At 38.5% G+C, this 23170-nt stretch overlaps 1 protein-coding gene across 1 annotated transcript in view; it reads right to left on the reverse strand.

The window, feature by feature from the left end:
- Positions 1-23170, reverse strand: part of LRBA (LPS responsive beige-like anchor protein) — a 762673-nt gene that overhangs the window by 53840 nt on the left and 685663 nt on the right. Inside the window, 1 exon segment of the mRNA XM_043969784.1 lies at positions 2067-2156. Coding sequence (XP_043825719.1) covers positions 2067-2156 — 90 coding nt within the window.

Consider the following 23170-nt stretch of genomic DNA (forward strand, 5'->3'; position numbering starts at 1 on the left):
TACAATACGGACATTGAACTCCTTCATCTCTAAAGTTCCATCTAGCTCTAAATCCGTGACCTTAGAATTCCAAAGAGTGACAATGGAAGAACAGAAAATTTCAAGTCGAATAAGGGATTTTACTTGATTTCATACAGCAAAGTCAGGCGAGATTACAGTTCTTGACCACCACTTTCTGCTCTGCCCCAATCTACCTCCATCCACACCCAAACTTAAGACATTATTACATGTCTATTTAAAGGGAGCTCAGGCATCCAATTCAGGAATTGGAGAAGGTGGAAACCCTTTTTCTAGGATACCTAGGGAAATTTTGGGGTTTTTTTTAACCTTTCAAATTCTGGTTGTGGATAGGAGAGGATGATCATTTAATGATGAACAAGCAAGAGGAAAAATCCCACTATGCTAATAGCATTTTTGCCCAGGAAAGAGACTCCCTCAAAGTATCACTTCTCTACTTAATAAACTTCAGTAGCTCCCCACTGTTTCTAGGATAAAAATATAAACTTCACACCTTTACTCCAACCTATCTGTATACTGTATGTGTATCATATGTGTTTATGTATGCATATTGTATGTATATATGTGTGTGTATATAGTAGACACTAAATAAATGCTTGTTGATTAATTGCTCCCTGGCAAGAATGGTGTGGGAAAACTGGTGGCAATAGTGATAAGGTCAAAGATTTGGTGAAATTACTAGGACAGTCCTAGGAGCACCAGGGGCCATGGGAATATTTTGGCTGACTATACAAAAGGAAGGAGGCAGCCTTTTCATTGGTATCCCTACCTCCAGATCTTCCCCTATACATCCTTTCTCCAATGCCAACTGACAGTCCTGAAGCCTAGGTTTGACCATGTCACTCCCTTGTTCCAGAAGTTCCAATGGTGACCACTGGTCTCCAGGACTAATACAAACACCATTATTATTTGAAACCCTTCACATTCTGGCTCCATTTACCTTCTCATATTTATCATATAGCTCTCTCTGGCCTAGCAAACAAGACTATTTATTGTCCTTTCATAAGAAGCAACAATCCAGTCCCCAACCATCTCCATGCCTTTGCACAAGCTGTCCTCACATGTCACTCATTCCTCAACCCTGTCTCCTAGAATCCTGGCTTCCTTCAAAGTCCAGCTCAATTGCCATACTCTAAAGGAAGCATATCCCAATCTCTTGCCTCTTTTGATCCCCATGCCACTTCCAGGAACCTTTTATAGTAAGTTATTATATATTTACTTTGTACATATTTTGTACCTACTTTTTTGTGCATATATGGTTTCCTCCAACAGAGAACAAATCACTATTTGGTTTCATCTTAGTGTCTTTAACATCTACCCTTAAAGTGCCTGGCACAGGCACAAGATGAGCTTAATAATTGCTTATTGAATGAATGACATGTTGGCAGATGATAAGGGAGAGAAATCTGAATTACTGAGGTAGAGATGGGTCACATTACTCCAGGCTATATCACTTAACCTTTTGGGGACTCATCAATAAAATGATTGTGGATGTAGTATTTTTTGGTACCGAATCATGTTGCCATGGTCTCCATTACTGATCTATGTGGTTTAAGGTAATATGCCCTCCCCATAATATCACATAGTAAAATGCATTTACAAATTCTTCCACTAAAAAAAGGTAAGAGAATATGGAAAAACAACCATGTTAGCAAACAAAAATAGAATTATGCGGAGAAAAACAAGAAACTGTCACTTCTTCATTTGGTCATTTAAAGCACTTGGGACATAATTAAGAGGTAACAACTGTGGCCTTATCAGTTCTGCACATACAGAACAGTAACACGAAATAATTTTATTTAACAGTATTACACTGATGGAAAATCAAGTTTTATCAAGTTGAAGCTCTGCAATAGCTGTTTGTGGATGAGCAAATTAACAACTCTTAGACTCAGCAGAAAAGACAGGCAAGAGAGTCAAATCACCAAGTTCCCTGAATCCTGGATCAAATATGAACAATCATCCCAAGCACAGTGCAATTTGCTCTAAGAACTTAAACCCGAATCAAGACAGCACAAGTCCAGAGGAGAGAGTCAAGTGCTACTTACCACCTGCATGGCAGAGCTTCTGGGAGGATGTGGCTCTATAAGCAGCTGGGAAGGAGTTTGTCCAAAACTTCGGATTTGAGCTTCGACAGCCTGAAAAAAGGCACAAGCAAGTTTGCATGTTACGAGGTGCTAATTACAGGCAATACAACCATAACTGTCACCTGAAAATGTCAGTTCACACTCTGGCTTGTTTCACACTGAAAACTGACCTCCTGTGTTCACCGAAGGCTAAGTGCCTGGCACTGGCACTGAGAATGAGGTCATCTTTTAGCATTGTAGATGCTATTTCCATGAGAACTACCATGCAAAAACTCCTCTTCTTGCTCAGAGATGTTAAACAGAAACTAGCAATTACAATCACAGAAATATTCTTTCTTGGCTTCATTCAGTTTTGTTTTCTTGACTGACTTCACTTTCTTGCACTGTGCCTGACAATGAAGAGCTAATGTTTTATTGATAAAGATAAAACACTGATTCTATATATCAAGTGAAAGCTAAACAAAATGGGAGAAAGCACCAGTAGAGATGATTGGATCCTACACCATCTTAATATACAAGGAAATCATCATATTTTTGATACATGTTCTCGGACTTCTCACAGTGTTTAACAACTGTTTTATGTTTTTTTGTTTTTGTTTCTTTAGTGAGGCAATTGGGGTTAAGTGACTTGCCCAGGGTCACACAGCTAGTAAGTGTTAAGTGTCTGAGGCTAGATTTGAACTCAGGTACTCCTGACTCCAGGGTCGGTGCTCCATCCACTGCGCCACCTAGCTGCCCCTTGTTTTATGTATTTTTTGGCAGACTTTTCTTTAAAACTTATTTATACTGATCTTTTGTTTTTACCTCATGTTCACTTCCAAATTTATTCTTCCCCCTATAGAGTAGTCATCGCTTCTAACAGACAATAAAAGGAAAAGGCAGGGGGAGCAGTTGGGCAAAACTGAATACATCAACTGTGTCTGAGGCAGCAAGGAAAAGAGGGAGATGTATTTTTTCAACACTTTTCTCCAGGGTTAAACTTGGTTGGTCACTATAATTACACAGTACTCAGGTACATTTTTGTTGGTGTCATTCTTTCCCTTTTACATTGTTGTAGCCAAGGTGTGCATTCTTTTCTTGGATTTGTTTACCTCACTTTGTATCAGTTCACACAGGTCTTCCAGTGCTTCTCTGAATTCTTCATATACATAATTTCTTATGGCAAAGTAACATTCCATTACATCCAAGTATCTCAATCAATGGGCATCTATTTCACTACCACAAAAGTGTAATTATGAATAATTTGACATATATAGAACCTTTCTTTTTGTCTTTGAGTTCCCTGAAGGCATATGGCTAGCAAGAGGAGTCTGGGTCAAAGGATATGGATATTTTAGTCATTTTTTTAAAAGAAGTACATTCTAAATTGTTTTCTGGAATGGTTGGACCAGTTCACAATGCAGTTAAGAGTATGTTACTAAATAAAGAAAAAAAAGAAAAAAAAAGTAGTGGGGTGAAAAGGCAGAGATGCAACTGAGTCACAGACCTGGCAAAAAGGAAGAGGGAGGCACAGTTAGGTGGCACAGTGGATAGAGTATCGGCCCTGGATTCAGGAGAACCTGAGTTCAAATCCGGCCTCAGACACTTGACATTTACTAGCTGTGGGACCCTGGGCAAGTCACTTAACCCCAATTGCCTTACCAAAAAAAAAAAAAAAAAAAAAAAAAAAAAGGAAGAGGGAAAGACATGGTCAGAGACAGAAAAAGACAGAGGGAGATAGAGAAAGCAAAACAGAGAAAGAAGAGAGACAGAGACATTGAGGGAGAAATACCAACCATCCTTACTGAGGTCCTGCACTATAAGCCCATCAATGTCATCTTTCCTAAACTTTGCTATTCTGACTAGAGCTATAGAGTTGGGAGGGGAGAGGGAGAGGGAGAGGGAGAGAGAAGGAGGGAAGTGGGAAGGCAAATTATTGCTCTCCTTGTTCCAGATACCTAGAGAGCAAAGATGTATGTCAATGGACAATGCTGAAATTAAGTACCTCCTAACAAATATGAATTATTGTGCCTCTCTGGTGCCCCTCCAACATTAACTATCCTAATTCTTTTGATCTGTGTTTCTCTTATTATTAGTGATTACGGGAAGTCTTTCATTTGGTTTTTCTTTTTTCTTTTCTTTTTTTAAAAAAATCTTTGGAATATCATATTCCATGCCCTCCAGTCCTTTAATATAGAAGCTGCTAGATCTTGTGCTATCCTGACTGGGGCTCCACAGTACTTGAATTCTTTCTTTTTTGGCAGCTTGCAATATTTTCTCCTTGACCTGAGAGCTCTGGAATTTGGCTATAATATTCCTAGGAGTTTTTCTTTTGGAATCTCTTTCTGGAGGTAATTGGTGGATTCTTTCCATTTCTATTTTAGCTTCTTCTTCTAGAATTTCAGGGCAATTTTCCCTGAGAATATCTTGGAAGATGGTGTCTAAGCTCTTTCCTTGATCATGGTTTTCAGGTAGACCAATAATTTTCAAATTATCTTTCCTGGACCTATTTTCCAGATCAGCAGTTTTTCCCAGAATTTCACATTGCCCTCTATTTTTTTATTCATTTGGATTTGCTTTATTGTGTCTTGGTTTTTCATAAAGTCACTGGCTTCCACTTGTTCAATCCTCATTCTTGGGCAATTATTTTCATCAGAGAGCTTTTGTACCTCCTTTTCCATTTGGCCAATTTGGCTTTTCAAGCTGTTGACTTTTTCTCATGTCTTTCCTGCATCACCCTCATTTCTCTTTCCATTTTTTCCTCTACCTCTCTAACTTTATCTTCAAAGTCCTTTTTGAGCACCTCTATGGCCTGAGACCAATTCATATTTTTCTTGGAAGCTTTAGATATAGGGGCCCTGATGTTGACATCTTCCTCTGAGGGTGCCCCTTGGTCTTCCTTGTTACTGAAGAAATTTTCTATGGTCCTCACCTTTCTCTGTTGGCTCATCCTGCCTTTCTTTTACTTGACTTTTAGCTCCTTAAAGTGGGACACTGTTTCCAGGCTGCAGTATCCCAAGCTTAAGAAGTCCCAGGTGGTATGATTTAAGGAGAATCAGGTTCTTCCCTTGCCTGGCCTGTTCCCTGGTCCTTAGATGACCCCAGACCAACTTGCTAATCAACCAGCTTTGTGTGTTGTGATCGTTAGCTCCCATGAGCCTGTGCCCCTCCCCGACCTGGGCCACTGCTACTAGAGCCTAACTCCTGGTTCTCAGTAGGGGTGTAAAATCCTAGTTCTGCCTTAGCACCAGCATAGACCCCCTGTAGTCTCCCCCCTGCCCAGGGTTCAGCCCTCTCACCAGACTGTAAGCTTAGTTCCAGACAACACTGGCGCTTCAGCTGATTCAGAAGCTCTGGGGGTCTGCTTCTCTGGTGAGGACTTCCTGGGACTGGATCTGTGTCAGGGTGACTGTGGGGTTGGGTTTGACTCCTGTATCAGCACAGCAGCTCCCTCCTTCTGACCTTCCAAGCCATTCTTGGTTAGAAGATGATTTTAGCACATTCTTCTGTGAGTTTTGCTGCTCTGGGCATTTTCCTATGGTGTTATTTGTATGGTTTTTTTGGAGCCATTTGGTTCTTAATAGTTTGCAATTCTCTTGAATATTGTTTGTTTACATCCTTTGACCAGTTTTCTACTGGGTAATTGCACTTAATTTTTATGAATCTGTGTTTACACACACACACACACACACACACACACACACACATATCACTTGGATGTCAGACTCTTAATAGCTATTTGCTATAAAAATTTTTCTTCATCATCAGTTTCCTCTCTTATTCTTATAGCTAACTGAAATAATCAGTTTCATCTTTTGTGATCACTTCTATTCCTTAATTGGTTACTAATTTCCCTCTGCATCATATCTATAAAAGGTACTTCTTATGATGTAACCTTTTATATTCCAGTCCCATAAATGTTTTGAATTTCTCATGATATATGGTGTAAAATGTTGATCTAAATTTAATTTCTGCCAATCTGCTTTCCAGTTCCCCAGCAGTTCTTGTCTAATAGGCAATTCTTCCTTAAGTAGTTTATATTCTTGGTTTATGTTCTCTGTACTGTCACTACCTCTTAAGGAAAATCTTTCTGGCCATATGCCCTACCTTTACACCTTGCAGACTCCCTAGCATTTTATCTGACTCTGGACAGACTCCTGCGGGCCTTGTCATTTGCCCCTTTGCTGAACCTTTAGGATTTCTGGGCCTTTCCATTTGGCCTATGGCTAAACTTTTTTTTTGTTTTAATGTGTTGTCTCTACTCCAATTAGAGTTATGAGTTCCTACAGAGGAGAATCTATCTTACTTTTGATATTTGTAACTCCCAGCACCTGACATAGTGCTTGGTGCATAGCAAGCACTTAACTAAATGCCTTTTTCATTCACTTGCTCAGTGCCTGTCTCTGTACACTGCCTGGATACATAGCCAGAATGCACTCACTATATCTTTGCTTCTGGGAATTCCTTACTTTCTTCAAGATTCATCTTATTTTTAAACCTTTCCTGGTCTACCTAGCAGCTGGTGCTTTTACCTGCAGGGTCACCTTAATACTGTTTCATATGTAGATACTCTCCCAACCTGCAGGTCGTATCCTCCAAAGGAGTAACCCTGTGGGCCTCCATTCCTAATCCAATGGTCCACGAGACCTTGCCAGGGTGACTCCTCTTCACAACCAGCCAGTAGACACAACTATCCTTCATCAAGGGTACTTCCTATGATTGCATGGTTAGAAGAGTAATTACAAAATATTCCCACCAAAAATCTGAGTTGAAATCTTCCACAAATTCACAGTGTCCATGGGAATAACTGGGGTCAAAATCAAGAGCAAAATGGTAGTAAGATAATGTGAGAAATACTTGTATGGCAAAAGCACTTTACAAGTCCTCGTACTCTAGTGCCTAGAAGTAATTTCTCTTTTTGTGGAGTCCTTATGAAACTCTCCTTGGTTATGATGTTTGCTGGGCAGGTTATTCAGCTGGCTTCTCAGAGTCTGCTTCTTCTCTATGTAAGTGTCACATTCCTTGAGACCAATTTCATCCTCAGGTCTCTATCCTTTTCTGCCTAAAGTGTGAATCTCTACTACCTAATGGATGTAATGTCTCTCTCGGTCTAGAATTGCCCCTTTATATAGCCATATGGTTGAAATGGAGGGATGTGGAAGAGGAGGGAAAACTTTCCTCTGCCCCAACCAGGGGTTCTTCCACAGGCAGCTCCTGGCTTACAATGTCCTTAACTCTAAAACTCTGAAATTAATTTAGAGCTCAACTATTTAAAGTCCTCAGAGGTATGGTTAATTTGTTTCTCAAACCAAAAGGTTGTTCCATTCTTGACTCAAAGACTCATAAAGGACATATACACCATACCTCTATCATCAATTAAACACCTCATTAACATCTTTTAATATCTTCTGGGACTTCTGGGAACACGTCAACTGAAGTAGTACTGGGGAACCCCTTCTCTTATATGTTCGTTTTTTCCCCTCAATTGTCTATGGTATGAAGGCAAAAGGCATAAAAGCCCTACCCTATTTTAAAAATAAATAAAACTACCTGAATGGCTGGACCCAAAGAGTAGTTATTAATTGTTTGATTTAAACTTGGGAGCCTCTAGTGAATTGTTCCAAGGATCTGAGTTTATATCTGTGTTATTTAACATTTTCATCAATGACTTTGATAAAGGCATAGATAGCATACTTATTAAATAGCTGAGAAGGATAGATAACATCTTGGAAGACAAAGCCAGGAACAAAGAAATCTTGACAAGTGAGAATGCTGGGCCAAACCAAAGAAGATAAAATTCGTTAAGAATAAATGTAAATAATTACATCCAGGTTAAAAAAAAATCAGCTTCCCAAATGTAAGGTCAGAGAGTCATGGCTAGACAATAGCATATTTGAAACAGATCTGGGGGTTTTAGTACACATTAATAAAAATGTTATAGATGATCCCTACTCAGATGCTCCATTGTGATGTAGAGATCAGGTACAAGACTGTACCATGTGTTGGCTGTGTCTTGAGTCTTCTCTTCTCCCTGTATATTATCTTACCCAGTGTTCTGAACAGCTCCCGTGGGTTCAATTATCATCCCCTCGTAGGTGATTTCCATTAGCTTTTCCCCAAAATTTTCTCCTCTTCAAAACTTCTTTATTATTATTGTCCAGGGCAACAACATCCTCAGACACCCAGACTAGAAACCTTGGTGTCACCCTAGAATATCTTGTAATGCTCACACTACATATCTAATCTGTTTTCAAGACTTGTCATGTCTACCTTCACAACATCTCTTGTATATATCTCCCCATCTTATCACACATACAGCCACCGTCCAAGTACAGACTCTGATCACCTCAAGCCTGAACCATTAAAATCGTCTTCTGGATGATTTCCTTGCCAGAAAGTCTCTCTCTACTCCAACTGCCCAAATGATTTTTCCTACAGTACAGTTACAACCCTTACTGCTCAATAAACTCCACTTACCTTCTTGCTGTCCCTCCCATATGACATTCTGTCTCCTGACTCCATGTCTTTCCAGTGTCTGTTTCTCATGTCTGGAATGCTCTCCTGACCTCTGCCTCTTGGCTTCCTTGAAGACTCAATACAAATCCACCTTTTAGAGGCGGCCTTTCCCAGCCCCTCCCAATACTCCAGTCTTCCCTCTGAGATCATCTTCCATCTCTTCTCTATACAGTTTATACGCACATACTTGTTTGCCTTTTCTCCCCTATTAGAGAGCAAGCTTCTTGAGAGCTTGACTTAACCTATCTTGTACCCTCAGTGCTTGTCACATTTCCTGGCACACGGGGAATTGTTTTTACACAAGAGAGTGATGACAATGCCAGTATTTTAGGAAGGTTAGTATATAGGATGGATTTAAGTGCAGAGAAATAGGAGAAAAGGAGAACACTTGGGGAACTATTCTAATTGTTCAGGTGTGTGTAAATATGAGATTACCTAACGCACATAAATGTACATATCTATACATATGTGTGTATGTGCACTTATGTACAAATATACATGTATAGCACTTTGCAAATCTTACAAAGTTATAGACATGCTATTATTGGTGGTGTTGTTAATAATTGTTTGCTGACTACTGGTTATGACAGAAATGAAGGAGTCCCTGCCCTTGAGGGCTTGATGTGAAGATACACAGACAATAAATTCAAAGTATATACAAAGCAAATTGAAAAGGGAAAGAACAAAAACAATTAACAAGGATTTTCCAGAGGAGGTGGCCTATGAGCTGCACTTTGAAGGAGAGGGCATTCTAGACACAGAGAGTCCAGGTGTGCACAGGTATGGACAACAGAAAGGAAATGCCATTCTCTGGGAACAGGCTAGTTTGTAGAGCTACTCTAAGAGTCAGATGGTAATAAGGGGCTGAACTAGGACAGAGACAGAGTGGAAAGAAGGGGACAGATGTGAGAAATGTTGTGTATATAGAATCAATATGACTTGATTAACTAACCACTTGTCAAGTGTGTGGTAAAGGGGATTCTTGTTTAGCTGGGATTTGGACAAGGGGGCTTCTGAGGTCCTTTCCAGCTGTGCGGTTATGTGATATCAACATTAAACCCTACAAGGAAATAGTGGCAAAAAAAGAAGAAGATTCTGTCATCCAGCAACTATTTACTGAGCATCTACCCTAGAGGAAACTACCTGTTAGCAAGGGGGAGAAATTTTAAAATTCTGAGCAAGGACATGACTGTGATAGAAGCAGAGATTCCAAATGATCAATCAACATACACAGAAATAAGCCAGCCACCCGGAGTAGTACTAAGCATAAAGTATAAAGTGACATTCTTCTTGTCCTCATGGAATTTAGAATCTAACTGGAGAAAAAGTGTGTGTGTGTGTGTGTGTGTGTGTGTGTGTGCGCATACACACACTCGAAATGTTTATCTTAATAGATAAATGTCAAATACACAGTAAGAAAAATATCAATTCTGTCAAGTCAAATCAAGAAGGATATTAGTGCTTACTATGTGACAAGCAAAGTGTTATGGGGCTAGGATACAAGTACAAGCAGAAAGACAGTCCCTACCCTGAAGGAGTTTTACTTTTCAACAGGGAAAATAACACACACGAGGGAGCTGAAAAGGAGAGTGGGGAAGCTGAAGGTACCAGGATCTAGAGCATGGTAGGGAAAGTTCAGTGTATGCCATGTATACCAGTAGTGAGATTGGGGGAGACTGAGAGGAGAGTGGGGGGGGGGGGCGGGGAAGAGGAATTAAAACATGGTTCACCTGGGCCTCCTCTTTAAAATGGAAGTTGTGGGAGGAAACAGACAGTGAGGAGGAAAGGCAGGAGAGGGTACTTCTAATGTGAGTAGTTCAGAGGTGGAGAGAGCCTCCTGAGTGGAGAATATTTTATGGCGTGGGAGAGAAGTCAGCAATACAGCCTGGAATGAGTTTGTATTAATTCAGAGGACTGCCTGTAAATTGGTCAATATTATGCTACAGTTGGTAGGGAGAGCTGCATGGATAAGATGTGACCTGATTAAAGCTCTGAAACATGGACATAGTTTAGTCAGATGCACAAACAAGTGATTGGAGCCTTCTTTCTTTGTCAGCGTCTTGGGTTTCCTGCCTAGAAGCAGTCTTTCTTTGCTTCTTTCTTTTATCCCAACAAAAATGTTGGGCACTGGGCCTGGTGGAATGGTCTCTATTTGCTATATTTTATGGATATCTACCTATAAGCAATTAATTCTTTTTTTGCATGAGAGTGATAATAAAGGCAGTGTTTTAAGAAGATTAGTATATAAAATGGATTTGAGTGGAGAGAAACTGGAGAAAAGGAGATCACTTGGGGAACTATTAGAATTCGCCAGGTGGTGGCAGTGGAACTGGAAACAAAGGGATAAATACAAAGGCAGAGTTAATAGCACATGGAGACTAATTAGATATAGAGGATAATAGAGGAGAAAGTCAACACTAATTAGTCTTTGAGCCTGAGTGACTGAGACGATGACAATACATTAATCAGGATAGTATGCCAATGAGAGCCAGTTTTAAGGGGAAGATGATGAGTTTAGTTTTAAATATGGTCAGTTTGAGATGATGCTAAGACATTCCAGAGGAAATCTCTATTAGGCAGTCAGAGGGAGGACTAGAGCTAAGAAAAGAGATCAGGGCCTTAAAAATACAGAAATTATCTGCATAGAGTGATATAGTGGAAAGAACACTGGGGGTCCTGGAGTCAGGAAGCAGAGTTAAAATCCAGACTCAGATACTTACTAGCTGTGTGATCTTGGGCAAGTCGCTTAACCTCTGTTTGCCTCAGTATACTCTTCTGTAAAATGAGGATAATAAGAGTACCTACCTCTTGGGGCTGTTGTGAAGACCAGAGAGATAACATAGCAGCTGCTATATAAATATTAGTTATGTGGAAAAATTGGAACACTTATGCATTGTTGGTGGACAATTTGAAACTATGCCCAAAGGGCTATAAAGCTGTGCATACCCTTTGACCCAGCAATACCACTATTAGGTCTTTTTCCCAAAGAGATCATAAAAAAGGGAAAAGGACCCACATGTACAAAAATATTTATAGCTGCTCTTTTTGTGGTGGCAAGGAATTGGAAATTGAGGGGATGCCCATCAATTGGGGAATGGCTGAACAAGCTGTGGTATGTGAATGTAATGGAATACTATTGTGCTGTAAGAAACGAGCAGGAGGAGTTCAGAGAAACCTGGAAGGACTTGCATGAACTGATGCTGAGTGAGATGAGCAGAACCAGGAGAACCTTGTACACAGTATCAACAACATTGTGTGTTGGTCAACTGTGATAGACTTGGCTCTTCTCAGCAATACAATGGTCCAAGATAGTTCCAAAGGACTCATGATGGAAAATGCTCTCTGAATCCAGAAAAAAAGAACTATGGAATCCAGATGCAGATTGAACCATACTATTTCTATTTTTTTGTTTTTCTTTTGTGAGGTTTTTCCTTTTTGCTCTGATTCTTCTTTCATAGAATGACTAATACAGAAATATGTTGAATGTGATGGTACATATATAATCTATATCACCTATATATTTGCTGTCTTGAGGAGGGGGGAGGGAGGGAGAAAAATTTGAAACTAGAAATCTTATAAAAACAAATGTTGAAAACTATCTCAACTTGTAACTGGAAAATAATAAAATACTTTTATGAAGAAAAAATGGTAGTTAATATTATCATTAAAAGTATATAAGTTCCAGGGGCAGCTAGATGGCACAGTGGATAGAGCACTGGCCCTGGATTCAGGAGGACCTGAGTTCAAATCTGGCCTCAGACACTTAACACTTACTAGCTGTGTGACCCTGGGCAAGTCACTTAACCCCAATTGCCTCACTAAAAAAAAAAAAAGTATATAAGTTCCAAGGGGCTATATGGTACAATAGATAGAGCACTGTCCCTGAAGTTGGGAGGACTTGAGTTCAAATCTGAACTCAGACACTTACTAGCTGTGTGACTCCAAGTAAGTCAGTTAACTCCAATCGTCTTAAACATCTGGGGCCACTGGACCCAGATTGTTCCAGAGGAGAGAGTGAGGTTGGTGACTTTGCACAAACTGCCTCACTTAAATCCAATTCACTATAAGTCATGAACATCACCCCAGTGTCATGGTCCTCTTCAAGAATGAAGGAAAAACAACAACTTCCAAAGAGAGAGAGTATAAAGTTAGGAGAATGTTCAAACCTAAGGCTAAATGATAGAGATAGGAGGTTGACAACCCACAGAAGAAAGCAAAGAAGTAAAAGAAGTAGGGGAGAATACTGAGGAGGCCAAGAGAAGAGTTTCAAGCATAGGGTATTTAACAGTGTCAGATGCTGCAGAGGCCAATGAGAATGAAGATGGAGCAACAGAGACCTTTAGGAGTTTAATTTCAATAGAGAAATGAAGAAACAAATCAGACTGAAAGGTCTTAACAAGTGAAATTGTAAAGAAATCAAGGCCATAGGTACAGAATACTAATTTGAGAAGTTGGAAGTTAATGAAAGAACCTAACTGGAATGGTGAATACATGGGCAGCAGGATGAAGCAAAGGGTTTTTTGTTCATGTGTGTGTGTGTGTGTGCGCGCGCGCGCACGTGAGCACGCGTTTCAGAACAAGGAAATTGGCAAAAGGTATAGAAGTCAGAATTAACAGACTAGAAAATTTAGTGAAACAATTTCAAGAATCAAAGTGACAGAATACAAGTAGAAGAGTTAAGCATGGGAAGAGGCCACATCTTCCCCAAAAGGGAAGAGTGAGAATGAGAATGAGCAAAGAGATGAGAAATATCAAGATGACAAATAGTGGAATTCTTCTATCTTTTCAATAAAATAAGTAGTAGTCTTTATTTGAGATTGAATAAAATAGCTGGGAATATACAGGAAGTGGGCTAAAGAATTAGGTATCTTAGGAGAATGTGGAGATTTGAAACAGCTGCTGTGGGAAGTGGACCAAAGAGTCAATAAGAGATAAACAAAAGTATTGCCAAGTAACAGTGAGAGCCCAGTTGTAGCTGTACAGCAGGAATACATAATGGGCCAGCTCTACGTGGTTTTATGACTTCTCCTGCAAAGCTAATCAACCCAGAAGCAAAAGAAGAGAAAACAAAGCCTTGCACATAAGTAGGCAGTAACAAATGTTTGTTGAGTTGAACTAGAAGTTATACAGGTTTGTGAAAGAAAGTCTAGCATGCTTTTGAGGGAAGCAGTTAGGTGGATGAACTGGGAATCCAGCTTGGGCAGAAAATCAAGAACAGCCATAAGGAGAGTAGTGGAATGCAATAAGCAGGAAGAGTCTAATTAATGATTAGGAGTCTCTTGAAGATAAAGTTTAGGCAATAAGGGGTTGTGGTCAGAGAAAAAAGATATGGTTTGAAATTTCAGAGGTGAATCAAAAGTGATAGCAAGGTGGCATGTGTCTAGGACATTTTGAGTTTCTCTGAGGCAGGCACATGATGGAAATTGAAATAAAAATTGAAATACATAATAATTATACAATTAGCAATTCAAGTAATCATCATTAGAAAAAGAGTCAGTCACTTTCAAAATCTCTTGATTCATTTAAGATGGTAACTTGGTCCCTTCATATCCTTCAATCTCTGAATTTAGTGCTTCATGTTCTCTCTATTTAAATTTCTCAGGAAATTATTAATAAATGAATCCTATTAATAAGTGAACTTCAATGGCTGTTGTTTCATTTATCAGAGTTCTTAAGTATTCCAAATTTATTTTTCTTTGAAATACTGTAATCATTAAATAAATTGTTTTCCTGGTTTTGCTCACTTTACTCTGTATCAGTTAAGAAAAGTCTTCCTAGGATTCTCTGAACCCAACACGTTTGTCCATTAAATTGTAAGCTCCTTGAAGGCAGGGATTGCTTTTTGCTTCTTTTTTGTTTCCCAAACACTTAGCTTGCCACATAGTTGGAGCTTAATAAATGTTGATTGATTGATTGTTTTCTTGCATAATAACAATTTCATTACTGTCACATGCAATTTTCCAATTGATGTTCCCAATTTTGTTTATGGTTCCATTACTAAAAAAAAAAAATGCTGCTATAAATACTTTTCTACACGTGAGCCTTTTCTCTCTAGCTTTCATCTAATTAGGATATATGTTCATCAATGCTATGTTTAATATCAGTGTGATAAAAGATGGCTTAATGAAGAATTCATGTAAAAAAAGTGATTGTAGCAAACAGGAAGACATACTGAATATTTTATATTTATTAAGAATGTAAAAGATTTTAAGGTTTACTGTATAAATCAATGAATTCAATTCATTTACTTTGTTTTGGTTAACTGACATACCACTGTAGATAATTAAATAACATCAATACTTAATTTATGATCATCGGATGGGATATGCCACTTTAAGTTATTGTATATCAAAAACTTACAGATTTAGAGTCACAGGAACTGGATTTGAATCCTAGTTCATTTATGAACTAACTGTGAGATTTTAAAAGAAAGTGACATCCTTGATGGGGCTTAATTTCTTTATACTAAATGATCACTAAGATCCCTTCTGGCTCTATATACCAGGATCCTATGAAACTAGATTAGCCTGGGGTAGGGAAGTGCAGTCTGGCAGTAATTTCTATAAACATATTCCCTGTCCCCTTCCCCCCACCTCCCATTCTTGATTCCTATAACAAATCTTAAGTACAGCACCAGCATTCCAGATGTTGTTATACATAGTAATAAAACAGAATAAGCTATGCAAATCCTTTATGTTTTCCATGACATGTTGGAAAAACCACACATTTGTCTTTTATATACAGTTTCTCAAATATTAATAGCAGAACTCACTAAGAGGTATGTATATGCAAATACTGTGAAGACATTTTCAACAATCCTACTGTGGCTATTATTGCATGTCTGCATCATTTTATCACTGCAGAAAGGCACAAACGTAGACTTGGCCTACATATAGTATAGATTTTGGCTATTACTTGACAAAGATACTTTCACTGCTTCTTGGCTTTTAAAATTAACTGAAAATAAATTAATTTACCACTACAGTTGGTACCCTGCAATGAAGGCTGTAAATTTTTATTTTGAAGTAGTGGGGGCAAGAGGAAAAAAGTAGTTGAACATGTGGATGTGGTTAAGGTAAAAACAGATGTTTGTTGCTTTTTTTACAGCAACACTCAAAGTTTGAAATTGGGTCTCCCTTCACTCCTGCTTCATGTTTATAACTGAAATTACTATAAAACTAGTTTAAGAAAAAGGAAGAAGTTACTATCATATTTAAAAGTAGCTGATGTGAAAAAAAGTCAAGGGTAGAGAGGAATGTTCTGTTAAAGCAATTGTGTTAGTAGTTATTTACTATGTGTAAAACATTTGAAATTGGTAAAATCTGAACATTTTGAAAATAAAAATAAGTTGGCAGACTTGACCACCTGGCTATTAAGTTCTACTAAAATGTCTTACAACGTACCTTTTAGCAACTTTTATATTTTAGAAGAGCCCATGTAAGGCTAAATATTGGGTTTGTTACTATTCCTAACTCATTTTTTTTTCACTATTTAAAAAGATTTAAATTAATAGCCTGCAGTGTTTTCTACTGTGTTACTAGTATATAATTATGATTGCCACTTTTCCTTTTCCATTAACTTGTTTGTTAACTTAAATGAGCAGAAGAGAGCACTGCCTATTTGACATATTTCACCTCGACCCTTGCAATTGAGTAAGTCAGGGGCTGGCTGATTAGCCTCTTCCTTACTCTGGGGCCTCTGTTAAAATTTTGCTTTGATAATAGTGATAAAAATAAAACAAAATCCAAAACATTCTGATCAGATAACCACTAAATGGCTATATGTTAAGATTTGTACTTAAATTCCTAGTGGACAGAAATCCAGATAACATTCACCACTGAGGCCAAAATAAGGCTCAGAACAATTAAACATACTTGCTTAGTATGGGGTGCAATTATGGAAGAGAAATTCCTATAATACCCTAGCCCCGGCTTAGATAGCATTCCCACCTGAAAAAGGATTAGCAAAGAAAGCACCATTGAGAAACAGATGCCTGGTCTCCAACCTCCTACCTGCCCTAGGGACACTGTATTCTCCTTGGCAAAATTAAAAAAAAAACACAACAATATAACAGTTTAAGTCCTCAGTGCTATAGATGCACTTATTTCCAAAAATAACATAGTGAACTTAATGCATAGATCCACAGTTGTTCACTTGGGAAATCAGAGTATATTTTAAACTAACCTTTTAAGTTTAGGGCTTCAAGATAATACAGAAATATATATTAGAGCATGAAAATATAATTGCAAAAGATAAAATATCTTTCCCAGAAAACTTAATGGATGTTTTAGCATGTGAAACATTTTAAATCGATTCATTTAAAATTTTCAAAATACAGAAAACCATTCTATCCCTGGTCAAAGCACATATGAAGGTATCTAACAAAGAGACTCAGGAGGTGGATGGAACAGGAACTGAACTGGGAGGCAGTATGGCTAATCAAATAGTATGCTGGCTCTAATGTTTATGAGGTGGGTGACACAGAAGAAGTCTTAAGTTGCTAATAAGGAGTTAATATACCTTGACAGAGGGGGTTCTTTATATCAATGAAATCACAAATCCATTTTAAAAAATTAAACTTTTAATTCCTTATCTTGCTTTATTAAAAACAACAACAACAAACACCTTAAACTAATAAGCACAGGCAAAAACTGAAGGGTTAAGGTAAGAGTACAAACCAGAAATCACTACATTCATATTCATTAATAACTATTTAAAGTATTAGGACTGCTACTATATAAAAATCCTGCAATCAGAAGTCTCTGGAAGCAAATGTATGTGATGGTGCCACAGAGTAGAGAAATTATTTAAAAGCTACGTATTAGTTGTTTTTTTTTCTTTTTTTTTTTTAGTGAGGCAATTGGGGTTAAGTGACTTGCCCAGGGTCACACAGCTAGTAAGTGTTAAGTGTCTGAGGCTGAATCTGAACTCAGGTACTCCTGACTCCAGGGCCGGTGCTCTATCCACTGCGCCACCTAGCTGCCCCATATTAGTTTTTAAAAGGAAAGTAAAATTGAAAAATATAAAAATAAATTGATGGGGAAAACCGGAAGATAGTTTGGCAGAAATTAGGTTTAGACTAAGTCTCTTCACTATCTCTCATGCCCCAAATCCAATCTGTTGCTAAGGACTGTTGATTTTACCTCTGCAACATCTCTCCAATGCTCCCTCTTCACTCCTTTGACACTGCCATCACTCCATTACAGGTCCTCATCACCTTACACCTGGACTATTGTAATGGCCTGCTGAGGTTAGCCTGCCTCAAGTCTCTTCCAACTCCAGTTTGTTCACCATTCAGTTGCCAAAGTGATTTTCCCAAAGCATTGGTCTGATCATGTGACCCCTTTACTCAATAGACTACAATGGCTCCTCATTGCTTCTAGGATCAAATATAAAATTCTGTTTGGCATTCAAAATTCTTCATAATCAAGCCCTCTCTCACTTTTCTAGACTTCTTATGCCTTATCCCCCAACAGGAACCCTTTGAGTCAGTGACACTGGCCTCCTGGCTGCTTCAAAAACAAGACACTCCATCTCTCAGCTCCAGGAATGTTCTCTGGCTGTCCTCCCTACCCGGAACAATCTCTTCCTCAACTCTGCCTATGGACTCCCCTGGCTTCAATTAAGACTCACCTAAAACCCCATCTTTTATGGGAAGGCTTTCCCGATCCCTCAAGTCTACAGCCTTACCTCTAATTATTTCCTATTTATCTTGCATACAGCTTCCTTGTGTATTTTTGTTGGCTTGTTGCTTCCCCCACTAGACTAAGTTCCTGAGGACAGGAACTCTTTGGCCTCTTTTTATATCCCCAGCACTTAGCACATTGCCTGGCATATGATGGGTGCTTAATACATGTTGATTGATTGATTGATATCTTACTGTATCTGCTACACTAACCTCAAATTGTATATGCTCCCTAAATGTAAAAGGTCACATCATTAAAACTATATGAGGGGGGCAGCTAGGTGGCGCAGTGGATAGAGCGCCAGCCCTGGATTCAGGAGTACCTGAGTTCAAGTCCAGCCTCAGACACTTGACAATTACTAGCTGTGTGACCCTGGGCAAGTCACTTAACCCCAGTTGCCTCACAAAAAAACAAACAAACAAAAAAACTATATGAGGGAACTTTAATACCTATAGCTAGAGAGAATTCTTAACTGAACAAATAAATAAAGGAAATCACAAAAGATAAAATAGATAAATTCAATTATGTGAAATTTAAAAGCTTTTTTGCAAACACAATCAAAACAACTAAGATAAGGACAGCTCTCATTGGGGAAAGACACATTTCTGGAAAGGGTTTGACATATAAGATATGCAAGGTATAAATGCAAATACAAAAATTCCTAGTGGATAAGTGGTCAAAAAGAATGAATGAAAAATTCTTAAGAGAACTGCTAACAATTAACAACCATATGAAAGAATGGCCTACATTAGATAATAAGAGAAATGCTAGTCAAAACAACTCTGAGGTTTTTTCTTACAATCATCATATTGGGAAAGATGAGAAAAAATGGAAATAGACAATGATGCAGAGGCTTCAAAAAGACAGGCACACTAATACACTGTCATCAAGGTTGTGAATTGGTTAATTCTGGAAATCTCTTTAGGAATTAGGCAGAGAAAATGACTAAGGTGTCCACGCCTTTTGACCCAGAGATTCCCCTGCTAGGCCCAGGGCCAAGGGAAGTTAAAGCCAGAAGGAAAGATTGTGTTTTGTCATTTGTTCTCAAAGAGGACCATGACAGATAACTGGTTTTAAGTGAGGAAGGCTGTGCAGAGTCACCAGACTTACTCTCTCCTCTGGAGCCATCTGGGGCCAGGGGCGAGACACATTATCCAGAAACTGGAGATGGTTCCAATGAAGTGGGAGACCTTGGCCTTTTAAACTAAGGTCTTTTACAGTTCTCAGTTTGCCTGAGACAACACCCATTCAGTGATTAAGGCTAGGAATGAAAGGAGGCAAAGAACCCCTACTTTTACCTGTTTCCCCCTCAAAATGACAGATTAAAAAGTGTGTGTGTGGGGGAGAGACCCTTGGGTTTCTGACCTAAAGAGATACAATTACTATTTAGGCCCACCCTGAGCCATCAAGAGGCCAAACAATGGCAAAATGAGATCTGGGCTGGGACTTATGGCTGGCCAGAGTAAAGCGGTGGTACTAGGAGGAATGAAAAGTTAACAAAAACACCAAAATATTCATAGACTTCCTTTACAAGGAATCAGAGAACTGGAAGCCAAATACTAGCCTAATTAGTGGGGACTGGTTAAAGAAAAGGCAGTGTGTGTGTGTGTAATGGAACATCCCAGTGATGTAAGAATGACGAAAAGAAAGAATTCAGAGATGTATGGGAACACATGAATTCAAGCAAAGTATGCAGAACTCGAAATACAACATACACAATGATAGCGATGAAAATGTAAACAAGAAGAAATAACGAACACAGCATACTTTTTTTTGGTTTTTTTAGTGAGGCAATTGGGGTTAAGTGACTTGCCCAAGGTCACACAGCTAGTAAGTTTTAAGTGTCTGAGGCCAGATTTGAACTCAGGTCCTCCTGACTCCAGGGATGGTGCTCTATCCACTGTGCCACCTAGCTGCCCCCTACACAGCATACTTTTAAAGAATGAGACTGGCCCTAGAGAAGAGTAGGGAATGTACCCCGCCCTCTCTGATTTGCTGATATGGGGCAATATGGTATAGAATACTACATATACCATCACCTACAGTTGATGAGTTGGCTGATTTTGTTAAACCACCTTTTCCCCTCTTTTTTATTTTTTGTGGTAAGGTATGATGGAGGGATAGTTTCAGAAAAGAAAGCAATGTAAAACAAGGATTTTTAAAAAGACTACAAAAAGAACAAAGTGATATAAAAGCAGGGAACAGAAAAGCATTTTTACTCATTTGAAAAAGTATTTTATTAGTATATTTTTTAAAAATAAGCACAGGGCAGTTTCTAAGGCAAAACAGTGAATGATCATAGTGTGTTAAAGTGTGGTCGATTTTCCCATCAGGACCTTGTAACCAAGTCTAAGCATTCCAGGCATATTAAACTGAGGCCTAACTCAGTCCCCCTACAATCTGCAGTTCTTGCAGCTGTCCATCTAGTACAGTGTAATCCCAGCTGCCAATCTGAAAGAAACCAGCTAGTCAGAGCAGACACAACCAAGAGAAACAAACGTCACTCAATAATGTTCAGAGGCACTGTGCTCATGGATAATTTCAAACAGTATCTCTGTCTAGAACATTGATGTGCTCATTCAAAACACCTCCATCTCTGGCTACTGGAAATTAGTAGATAAAGCAGTAAGACTAGAAAAACACACACACACACACACACACACACACACACACACACACAGTGTTTCCAAGAGTTTGCCAAATGCAAAGATCCAAATGGAATGAACTTCTTCAAGACATACACCGGACAACAAATTTACAACAGTCAAAAGTTGAAGGCTTATCACCTCTGTGAAATTGTATCTTAAGATCAAAGAGGAATGTTTTTAAAAATAGCATAAGAATAATAATTCACTTGGTCAATACTGATTTATATAGGTGAGACATAACAGTTTTTACTGTCTACAGTAGGAAAGCACTATGCTATATACTACAGATGATACAAAGAATTATAAGACGTGGTCCCTGACCTGAGGAAGCTTAAAGTCTAGTTAAGTAGACAATGGATTGAACACACATGCATATGAAACGATTACACAGGAGTGGCTGGACTGAAGAGCAAACACAATCAATTTGGTTTTGTTTGTTGTATGCCATAAAAAAGGGCAACTGAATCAAATTCTTAGATATGTGTAGAAATGTGATTATTCAGTCCAGCATTTGATTACTCATTACAACAAACACCAATAGCTATTATTTCTGATTTATTGTCATTATTAATAAAATCATACCAGGAAAAAATTAAATGTCTGTGATTATATTTATTATAAATGGATCAGAAATACTCTTAAGAAACTAAACAAAAACTCACTACTAACAATACTGTATTGTTGTCATTACAAACATTTAGGAATTTGCCAAACATATTTAACTGATTTTGCAAATAAGGTTTTTAAATGAACTCAGTTTCAGCAATGTGGCACTATGGATAAAGCTCTGGGGCCTGGAGTCAGAAATTCAGCCACAGACACTAGCTGTGTGACTGGCCAAGTCACTTAACCTCTGCTTGCCTCAGTTTCCTCAACTGTAAAATGAGGATAATAGCACGTACCTCAAAGTGCTGTTTTGAGGTAAATTGTGATAATATTTGTGAAATGTTTAGAATGGTGTCTGCCACATAGCAGGCACTTAAATGCTTGTTTTCTTCCTTCTTTTTCAACATTCTTAAAGCATATTAGCATACTTTACAATATAAAGAATTACATTTATTCACTCTAGGATTCCCCACTCTTCCCATTTTTAAAGCCAGCTCTCTGTCTGGAAGAAGTAAACAGGTTGATAAAGATTTAATTGTGTAAATACCAGGCGTTCATTAGGCAGTGGTTAGAGTAGGGGAAAACCCCTTTATAAAAGCAGCATTTATTTGTCTTGAGCTTTTGAGACAGGCAACCTTACTAACCACACCTTTTAGGATGTTTGTTACCTCTTTTACAAGTGTTAGATGTCCACATGACTCAATTGTCAGAGGAGTGAAAGACACTATTGCAGCTAATACAACAACTAAGCTTTCTTAGCTGTCTAAGAAAAAATAAAAAACCTGTTTGGTTGTGAAATATAACTTTAAAAACCTGGCTTCATTTTATGGTATTTTTAATGTAGGTTTTCAATTAAAACTTGACTAATCCTTAACATTTATTTGGCTTTTCACTGCACAGTTCCTGTACTGCACTATGTCAAATAAGCCATCTGGGTAACACACGTCAGGCCAGAGATGCTTCAGGGATTGTTTCTACCATACTTTGAACTGTGTCTGTGCAGATTCTTAACTTATTGTACTCAACACTTTTAATTTACTGTTCTGCCACAATGTTTTGTAATCACCTTATTCTAACTTCTTAAAACCCACTGTAGCCACAACAAAGATTTTTGCCCCACCTGCTAAAAACAGGCACACAGATCACTCTCCCAACTATTTAGCAAATGTTAACAATGCTATAAATACCAATTGTGTTTATACTTTTTGAAAGATTCACTGCTGCCAGTGTTCTGCAGCAGCGTTAGAGCTGAAATAAGCTAGTGACTCCCACCATGAAAGTAACTGAATTAGAGGCCAAAAATGCTTTTCCTTGGATAAGATATCAGATCTGCTACTGCTGTCATGAAACTAGGGTCATGTAAATCTAAACACTTTGGTTCCTTCTTTTGGAAAGCAGACAATCTCAGAGCAATATGTTGTTTTTGAACTGTATTTGGAAGGAAAATTTTATGATACAGAAAACCAACCACTGACATTAAACATACGCTTGGGAGAGAGTATGAGGATCAATCTCTTTCTCTTTTTAAAACCAAGAGTAGTAAGGACTACCCCCCCCTCCCCCCCCCCTCCCCCCCCCCCCCAAAGAAGTAAAAATAGCTGAGGCAGAATTTCAAAAAGTAGTAGTCAAC

The sequence above is a fragment of the Dromiciops gliroides genome, chromosome 6 (assembly GCF_019393635.1).
Source record: "Dromiciops gliroides isolate mDroGli1 chromosome 6, mDroGli1.pri, whole genome shotgun sequence".
NCBI classification, from domain to species: domain Eukaryota; kingdom Metazoa; phylum Chordata; class Mammalia; order Microbiotheria; family Microbiotheriidae; genus Dromiciops; species Dromiciops gliroides.